The sequence below is a fragment of the Lipotes vexillifer genome, unplaced genomic scaffold (genome assembly GCF_000442215.2).
Source record: "Lipotes vexillifer unplaced genomic scaffold, Lipotes_vexillifer_v1.1 scaffold572, whole genome shotgun sequence".
Lineage (NCBI taxonomy): Eukaryota > Metazoa > Chordata > Mammalia > Artiodactyla > Lipotidae > Lipotes > Lipotes vexillifer.
Genome location: NW_006771270.1, coordinates 436733 through 446603, shown reverse-complemented (window position 1 = coordinate 446603; position 9871 = coordinate 436733). Strand labels below are relative to the sequence as shown.

The following is a 9871-nucleotide window of genomic DNA, read 5'->3' as shown; positions in this document are numbered from 1 at the left end:
ACTTTCTCATGATCCCACACCATCCCCTTCTTTTAGAAGTGACTCTTAAGCTCTTTTTAGTGTGTGTGTGGCCCTGAGTACCCTCCAGCTCACCTGCAGTCTGGGACCCCTGGCCACGCAGGCCTTAAGTCCTGGGCCAGTGAGGATGGCTCCTCTTCCTCTGGGTTGCCCAGGGCCATCAATGCCTGCGGGTTTGGTGCAACAGGCAGGCAGTTCAAGGCTCCTGGTTCAGGATTGGGACCGGGGTTTGGGTGGCTGGAGCCGAGGGAAGGCAGGGTGAGGTGCGCCTGTGGGGCCCGGTTAGGGATTTCAGCTGCCTCTGAGGCCTGGGCTTCCCTTGAATTATCATTTGCAGGTGGCTGGGTGCCCGGGGTAAGATTTTCATCTGACAGGTGAGGCTTATCTCCCAGAGCTGGAGAATTGACTCTACAATTGACCAGGATGTTTTACCTTTGATGGTGTCCCCTGGTAGTCTGAGTCTCGGCTCAGGGGGCAGGGGTGGCACTGTTGCTCCCAGCCAAGCCTCTGGTCCTTTTAGTCATGGACTCACACGGAGTCTTAAACCCAAACAACAAGGGGAACACTGCGCAGTGGGGGTGGGGAGCAGGCAACTCCGGAGTCAGACCTGATTTGAGTATCGGCTCTGCCACTGAGCAGCTATGTCTCCCTGGCCAGCTTAATTAACCCTTCTGATCTTCCGTTTCCCCATCTGAAAATGGGCCTAACGGTATCCATGTGACATAGTTATTGTGAGGAGTAAATAGGATAATGGGTGTAAAGTGCTTAGCGCAGCACCCAGCACCCTTGTAAGTGCCCAGTTAAATGCTGTCTTTACTCATAGTCTATGAATGTGATGCTCTGAGTGCCTACGCACTGCCTGGCTCCAGGAGTATTCTGCCCTTGTCCCTGTTGCTGTGCTAGATCTACAAAGGCTTGAGGACCACACTTCCTGAGGGCTCCCACCCCAGGGAAAGGGCAAACTGCTCTGCCACCCAACCTTTACTGAGCTCCTACTAGGTGCTGGTACTGTGCGTGCCAGTAAGACCCTGCCCTGCTGCCAAGGAACTCAGGTTCCTGGTTCCATGGTTACGTCACAGGGTGATGGGGATGGTAAAAGGGGGTGCGTTGCAGAGGGCACTGAGTGGGGGAAAATTAACCTCGGGGTGATTGTGGGTGGCTTCACAGACAGGTGAAACCATCCTCATTTGTACTGTGCATTAAAGCACAAGAAAGATTTGGGGGTAGGGTGGGTGGTAAAGACAAAAAGGCCTGGAGGTTCACAAAGGCCTGGAGGTAGAGAGTTTAGGCAGCTCCTCCACTTTTCCACGAACATTCAGAACAGCTCCAACTCCAGCCGAGGGACACATTTCAGGCTGGGGGACGCAGAGCTGGGCAAGCTGTTCAGAGAAGGCCCCTTCTCTCCAAAGAGGCAGTGGGAGACCAGGTTTGACAAGACTGGCCACAGGATCAGGGAGCTCGGGAGGTGGCCCTTCTGCCTGGCAGAAGGAGGCTTATTTAAACAAAACAAAAATAGGAGGGTGATGGTAGAGGAGGAAAGCAAGACCAGTCTGTGCTCTTGCTGTCCTGTGCTGGGTCAGAGGGTGAGGGTTAAGGGGGTGTACCCGGCCCCTCATTTCTGGTGGGGGCAGCAGCCCTGGGATGAGAGTGCACGATGCTGAAGAGACACACTCAGCCCATGTGGCAGAGGGGCCCAGGAGCCCAGTGTTGAGGGGAGTAAAGGACCTGCTCTTCGAGCTTGGAAGGCTTCTTAATCAGTTTTACAAGAGGCCTCCATCTCCACATGTCTCTCCTCACCAAGATTCCCTGGGGAGGGAAGAGGAGAGGGGTGCCGCCGTCCAGAGAGTTTCCCCAGATCCTCATGCCTGCGGTGTTTGCCTGGGCCCTGCTTGCCTCTTGTCTTCCCAGGACCAGAGCTGTGGAAGGGGTGGGGTGCCTGCCTGCCAACTGCGGATGCTGGGTATCTGTGTAGTGGGGGTGCTGCGTGGCAAGAAGCATGAGGAAGGGTTGCCATACACTTCCTAGTTTTGCCACTTACTAGCTGGGTGGTAAAGCGTGTCCTTTAAGCCTCCAAGCCTCAGTATTGGTATCTACAAAATGGGACAGTAATGCTCACCATCTGTAGTCATTCTGACGATGAAATAATATCTAGAGGAGAAATCTAGCACAGGGGCAGATCCAGTCTTCAGCTTTGACACACACTGGCCTAGATGATGTCTCAGAGAAGTGTCAGGTGAGGGGTTGGCCTTGGTGAGGTCTGTTAGCAGGTGGGTGGGTTACTAGATGAGGCCATCCATCAGCCTTTGGGGATGATCTCATCATGCCTCTGCTTATAAATCCATAAAATGGGGTTAATAATAGTACTTACCTCACAAGGTTGTGTGAAGATTAAATGAATTATAAGTAACTGTGTTTGACTCTGTTAATAAATAGTGCTTAATAAATATTAGTCATTATTACTGCTTTTGTTATTCAGTTAGTTAGCTATTGAGGCAAAGTCTCAAGCCCAAGGATTTGGTTGCAGATATCAAAACAGGGGTCTAGAATGGGACTTGACCTCAAGAAGGAGGCAGAAGGCCACAGAAACCAGGGTCTAGGTGAAAGTTGGAACCTCTAGGTCATACCAAGGCCTGGATAGCTTATCAAGTCTGGGGTGTGTGTGTAGGGGACTGCTCTGTGGCTCGTTGTAACCTGCTCCCACCCCTTCAGAACTCTCCCAACACATTTCCTGCTCGCCTTGGGTTCCAGCCAGAAGGGCCAGATTAAGGTGGCCGTGCTGGCGACACCTGCATCCCAGGCACCTCCCCACTGGGCTCCCACATGGTCAGGCTCAGAAAGGAGCAGGCCCAGCCCTGCGGGGAGAGATGATGTCAGAGAAGTGGAACTTTCGTTCACCTACGGCTTCAGTGGCTTAAAACTCCTCCCTTTCTCAAGAGGGGCTGTGCTGGGTGAGGCCTTGGGGGCTTCCAGCCAGGACTGGGGCATGATACAGCAGCCTCCAGGCTGGCTGAGGCTCTCATCTAGCTGGCATGTGTGATAATGACCCTTCTTACCGCAAGCATCTGTTTGCATCCATTGATGCATGGAAGAATAAGACTTTGTTGGGTGGGGAGGACCCAGACCTTTAACTCTGTCCACAGTTGGGGTTATATATTCAGAGTTGTGTCTTTTGGACCAGTGGAAGGGGCAGTAGAAGCCAGGATGCTGGGGGACAGAAGGGTCCCTGAGAGAGAATTCATCACAAAGGGCTGAAGAGGTCTGGTCTTGAGGTCTGGCTGCTGTAGCATGTCTGAGGGCTGGAGGGGTAGGGGTTCTGAGAACAGGCGTGTGGCTGGTCACCAGACCCCTTGGGGGAATTCCCTGGTGGTCCAGTGGTTAGGACTCCTTGCTTTCACTGCCAAGGGCCCGGGTTCAATCCCTGGTCGGGGAATTAAGATCCAACAAGCCATGGAGTGTGGCCAAAGGAAAAATAAAGTACATGTTTAAAAAAAGAAAAAACTCTTGGAACCCAGTGACATTGGTAGCCCGAGTGTCCCCAGAGGGAAAAAAACTGTGTGTGTGTTGACTGAAAGGGTCATTTCATTTAGTCCCTAACCCTTTGGGAACCAAGCAACACTGCTGTGGAACCCCTCCTGCCTGCATCTGAACCTAACGCTGATTGATGGAAAGTTCTTCCCACCCTGCAGGAGAATGCTGAGTACTTAGCACAGTGCCTGCTTCAAAGTACATGCTCCAAAATACTTGGGTAAAGTAATAATAAGATTAAAAAAGAAAAAAAACCCACCTCATTTAGTGGAGGGTTTTGTCATAGCAAATTTGCGGAGCAATCAAGAGAGTGAAAACGCAGATCTATTCATGGGTGAGCTACTTCCTGGAGCTCTCAGATGCCGGGAGAGAGTTTGCAAAGGATTGAATCCCCCAGTTGGCAGATATTCCAGTCTGATAATGCTAGGAGCTTGGAGCCAGCGATATTTGGGTGTTGTTAGTGCCATTCACACCCACAGGCTGGTGAAGAAAGGGCTCTCAGTGTTTTCTGATGAAGGAAGAGTGGTTTGCCAACTGGAGAGATAGGTGGAATCTAAGCAGGGGAAATGGAAGTCATTTGGCTGCACTGCTAAAGCATCACACCTTCACTGCTCACGGGGTTATTCACTTTTCCTTTCTCTTTCCTGCTAAGCTTACTGATGCACTGGCCCAAACCTGTTCATGTGGCTCTTGCTGTCTGGTCGCCCAGTGAGGAAGGATCAGTGGGCCTGCCAGCATCCAGACTATGGGAATTGTCTCTGAGGAGACTTGACAGTCCAGATAGGCCACAAGGGGTTATTTCCTCTCCTCCTTTCCCATCTTCTGGTTCCCAATGCCCTCATGGTCTTGTCTCTCGCCTTCTCCTCAGCAATATAAGATCAAAGACTGTAAATTATTCATTCACAGTTGAATGGAGCACATTTCAGAGTCAGGGCTGCTGGGCATCTTGGTCTCAGAGTTGCCAAGGGTGAAGGCCCACATGTTTGGGTCCAGCAGCTCTGTCAAGTCCCGGCCCTGACATCTGGAGCCAGCCCTGCCTGATCCCTGCCCTTCCCACCTGTCTGATTTCCTCCCTGACTTTTCCCTGTCCAGAATTCCCTGCCCCACCTTACCCCAGAGGAAACCCAGTATCAGTGTTACTACCTCCTGCCATGCGGGTGTGTCTGTGGCCTCCAGGGCTACTGTTACCCGGGACTCCCAGGCTGTCCCTTCGGATGGGAGCAGGGAGCCTGCATGTTTGAGAAGAGTGCCTAAGATGAGCCAAGCACCGGACCAGTAGTCGTGCTAACAACCACTACAGCAAACATTTGATGCGTGTGCCACGCGTGTCAGGTACTCCTTTTAGCACTTTTTAATGTAACATCCCTATCTCACCCATAACAACCCTAGGCGATAGATACTGTTTCTAGCCTGCTGTAACAGACAAGGAGACTGAAGCTCACAGAGGTCAAATGACTTGCCCAAGGCCACACAACCTGCAAGTAGCCAAGCTGAGATATGAATCCAAGCATCTGATACCAAAGTCTAATGATGTACCACTCTGCTAAAGCATATGCTAGTTCATTTATCCTTACACTGACCTCATGTACAGATGGGGAAACTAAGGTCTTAAGAAGATAAGTGACTCATTCTAGGTCATGTACCTAGTGAGTGGCTGAGCCAAGATTTGTTTTCTTGTTTTTTTGGAATCTCAGTCTTTATTGGCTGCAAGGCTTCACACGCTCAGGCCAATGCCAGGGCTCAGAGCTTGTTGAAAGCAGCAGTGTCAACGCTCTGCACATGCTCCTTGAACTTGGTGATCTCCTCTTCCAGCAGGTCCGTGTCCACCTTGTCGTCCTCCACCACACACTGGATCTGCAGCTTGTGGGTGCCGTAGCCCACGGGCCCCAGCTTGGAGGCCCCCCCACCCCAGGTCAGCCCATCCAGCTGGATGGAGCACACGCAGGCCTCCAGCTGGGCCATGTCCGTCTCGTCATCCCAAGGCTTGATGTCCAGGAAAATGGAGGACTTGGCCACCAGGGCAGGCTTCTTGACCTTCTTCTCAGCGTACTGCTGCAGCCTCTCCTCCCGCAGCCGGGCAGCCTCCTGGTCCTCCTCGTCGCTGCCGAGCAGGTCAGTGTCATTGTCCTCGTCATCCTCTGTGACGGTGACCGCCTTCCGGGTGGGGGGCTCCACCTGGTGCACAGGAGACATGTGCTGGGTCTGCAGAGCTGTGGCCAGGTGGGCGGGCGAGCTTTTCTCTAGCGCACTCAGCCAGGCCTCCAGCTTGGAGACAGCCTGCTGCAGATCCTGCACCACCCCTCGCAGGCTCTGGTTCTCCACTTCCAGGCTGGCAATCCGGATTACAAGCTCACTGTGGTCTCCACCGGGCCCACTGGAGGCCCCAGGGCCTGAGCTTCCAGCCAGGGACTTATGGATGTTTTCTCTGGCTCTTGTGACATCACGGAGGATCACGCTGGCGCCGTTCTCCTGGTGTGAGGAGCCAGTCACGGACCCATTCATTTGCTCATAGAATTTCCTTTCATCATCATCAAATTTAACTTGTCAAACCAGATCTTCTCATGCACTAGAAAGTTTGTGGCCGTTTTCACACCAGCCAAGGACACAGCGACCAACGAGGAGGGCTCGGCGTGCACAACGGCAGAGGAAAGAGCCTGAGCCAAGATTTAAATCCAAGACATTCTAATTCAGAATCGATGTCCTCTGTATCACCTTCCCTGAGACTGATGGGTGAGCTGACATTCTAGACACCCTTATGAAGGGAGGGATGAAAGAGACCCACTTGCAGACTCAAGGAGACTCAACCTGTGTGCTGGGTGGGGTGGGGGCCCAGGGAGCCCTGGATGATGATGGATCCAGGGTCTGGAATTTCTTGAGCATGAATGTCAGCATATGTGTCCGTGATACGGATTCAATCTAATGCCACCCTCATTCAGAGATTCAGAAGAACTGACAAAGGAGAGAAGCACTTCGTCTCTGAGCTGTTGTTTACCAATGAGCTTTTATCTCCAAGTAGCAGAATAATCATAACCCATAGCTCCTGCGTGTGGCTGATTAGCTTTGCTGCAAGTTTCATTTGATTACAACATGAAAGTCTGTCCCTGACTTTGGTTGCAGCTATATGGCTGCTTGCTTACAACTGAAAAAGAGAGGTAGAGGGACCAGTAGGGCCCAGGAACATCAGATAATGAGGTTGGTGCTTTAAGAGCATGTTCATCAACAAAGACCTTTTGTGTGGCCCCATCCAGTGTGCAGAGCCACTCTGTATGTCATCTTAATGGGTCATCACAACAACCTGGGGCTTTCTTCCCATGGGGCAGTGGCCAATAGTTTCAGCCATTCACAGAGGGTGGGGAGGAAGGGGAATAGGATGGAGACAGTGTTTGGTTTATATAAAAACTGTGAATGTGCGGATTGGAGGGTGTGTATTTCATTTTTAATACAAGTTAAAAACCCAATCTTGTCTTGTGCCTGAACCTGAATAGTACTAATCTTATTTATGTTATTTTTGAGTGCTTGCTATGTGCTGGGCACCGTGCCATGTGTTTACTCTACAGAGCAACTTTATCCAGTGGGGAAAAATACTAACCTCATTTTACCGGTGAGGAAAGGGAGGCTGGGACAGGTGGAGTGAACTGCCTCAGAGGTACAGCTAGTAAGGGAAGGAGCTAGGATGTGAAGTCAGGGAGTGTGATTCCAGAGCCTGTACCTTTCTTGCTGGGCTGTTCTGCAGGAGAGTGTCTCTCAGGGACCCTGACTTCCCACAAAGAGCCTGGTGGGCAGTGGGAATGCAGGGTCCTCTGGCAGGAGGGTCCTCTGACTCTCTAACCTGCACCTTCCTCATCTCTAAAGGAACGTTCGTGATCCGTCTCACAGGTGATTGTGGGGTAACTCCTTGCTAACTATGAAGCACTGTTTACCTGTTCGTGGATAGGAGGCAGTGGTGAGCAGGGCAGAGGGAAATCCTTCCAAGAAGAGACAGATTTGGACAAGGGGGTGCAGGTGGCCTGAGACCTGTGGCCCAGGTTTGGGACCTTAGCACATGCTTTTCCCTCTGCTGGGAATGCCCTCCCCTCCCCCCTCTTCTCATGACTGGGTTTTTTAAACTTTCAGCTGTCAGCTTAAATGTCCTCTTTTCAGAGAACTGTTCTCCCTTCCCACCCCTGGTAGACCGGCCTGAGTTCCTACCTCGGCCAGCCCTGGGGGCTTTCCCTGACTCCTCCACTTCATCCCAAACCTCTCTACAAGATCCAGCCCTACCTGTGTATGAATTATTCAGGGAGAAGCTGAGGACTCATTATGGGGACAAATATTCCAGCAAAAGCCATCTGGCTGGAGAAGAGAGAGAGTGGGGTGGCATTTATTGTCAGGAAGCAATTTCTCATGGTATAAATGCTCAAGCCCTACCTGTGTATGAATTATTCAGGGAGAAGCTGAGGACTCATTATGGGGACAAATATTCCAGCAAAAGCCATCTGGCTGGAGAAGAGAGAGAGTGGGGTGGCATTTATTGTCAGGAAGCAATTTCTCATGGTAATTAAATGCTCACGTGTGTGTGTGTGTGTGTGTGTGTGTGTGTGTGTTGGGGAGATGTATTTTATCACTCTCCCCCTCCCAGGGTCTAATCTAGCCTTTGTCATACCAAAGTCCTGGGTCAAAATAGCACCACCCTTCCCCTGACTTGAGGGAGGAGGGGTGGTGTCCGTTCATGTTTTTGATTAAAGAAAAAAAGAAAGAATCAGAGCCTCAGTGAAGTTTCATGAGAAATGGTGGGAGCAGCAGGATCGAGGGGAGCTGATTATGTAGATGTGTTTAAGCTCTCCCCCGGGGATGGATGGCTTCCATAATCCCACCGGGGGCTGAGACCCCGGCTGTGTTTGCTGGCTCAGATGCAGCTGGGGCCATTTCTCAAGTTAATGGAGGAAGGGGATGAGCAGGTGCACAGGAGGAGGGGCTTCCTGTCAGGTGAGGGCCCTGCGGGGTGGGGAAGGGTTGTGGAGGAGACCTTTCTCTTCTGCAGCATGTACTCAGCCTCTGTCCCCACAGGTGTGTCTGCCTCTGGGCGACACTGTTGGACCAATGCTAACCCGGCCTCTGCTACAGACGTGCTGTGTAGCCCTGAGCTGGTCCTCTGGTCTTTCTGCTCTTGCGTTTTCAGTCTGTAAAATCAGGTGAAGCTTTGGAGATAGATGGTGGTGATAGTTGTACAGTAATGCAAATGTATGTTTTGTATATTTTAACACACACACACACAAATTCTAAAAGAAAAATCAGGTGAATCTGTAGTTTCCTTCTGGTCTTAATGTTCTCTGGATTGATGATCCTGGATTCAAAGAAATGCCAAAGGGCTTATCATTATTCCAAGAACAGGCTGTGTGACCTCAGCTAAGTCTGTTTCCCTCTCTAATTCCACTTCCTTTGGTGGTGGCAGAATGGCTTCTCCAGACCTGGCCAGTTGCTTTCTCTCACTCCTTAAGTTTCCTGCCATGTCTCTGAAGTTTGCCCCCTCTCCAGAGCCTGGACACCCCCTGTCTTTGGGTCCCCCAGCATCACTCGTCTCAGCCTCTGGTGGCTTTTCGTAGAGGCTGAGGGGGACCTCTGCTTGGCTATTGAATGAGCCATTGAGAATTTCCTGGATAATTCAGGAACACAAGTCAAACAGGAGGCTGGAAGCTCTGGATTTATGAAGAAAAATGAGTCAAACTTGGCAATTTATGAGCAGCTCAGAATAGCAGCATGGTGGGGGGTGGGGAAGGCTGGAGGACTGCTCTGAAGGGTTGGGGGCACAGTTGGGGGAGGCAGAGGTGCTAGTGGGGCTGGAGAGAGCATAGGGAGCCTGGGCCTTAGCACCCAGACAACTAGCTTTGTGGGAAGTTGTCTGTGCCCTGGACAAATGGACAAATGTTGTCCAGTGAGGGGTCAGGGACTCCTCAGGCATCAGAGGGAGGGTCCAGCCCACAAATCCTAATTTGGTCTCCCTGTGGCCTGGCCTTGGCTGGGTACCCAAGAGAAGAGAGGTGAAGGCAGAGAGGGGGCACATTCTCCAGCCTTGGGGGGTACACGGCCAGAATAGAGAGGCTTAGTTGGCCTTCAAGGGGGAGAGAGAGAGAGAGAGAGAGAGAGAGAGAGAGAGAGAGAAGGTGAAGGCAGAGAGGGGGCACATTCTCCAGCCTTGGGGGGTACACGGCCAGAATAGAGAGGCTTAGTGGGCCTTCAAGGGGGAGAGAGAGAGAGAGAGAGAGAGAGAGAGAGAGAGAGAGAGAGACCAACCCTCACTTGTCCAAGAGGCTTCTTTTTGAGGTTTTTCCAGTCTTCCCAGGTGGGGCCC

General features: G+C 51.7%; 1 protein-coding gene across 1 annotated transcript; it reads right to left on the bottom strand.

Moving 5' to 3' along the window:
• Positions 1 to 5283: 5283 nt before the first annotated feature.
• On the bottom strand, positions 5284 to 7387 carry LOC103090608 (elongation factor 1-delta-like). Its single transcript, XM_082931044.1, is given in 3 exon segments — positions 5284 to 6083; positions 6086 to 6167; positions 7373 to 7387. Coding segments are annotated over 3 exon segments (897 nt in total).
• Between the last annotated feature and the right edge of the window lie 2484 nt (positions 7388 to 9871).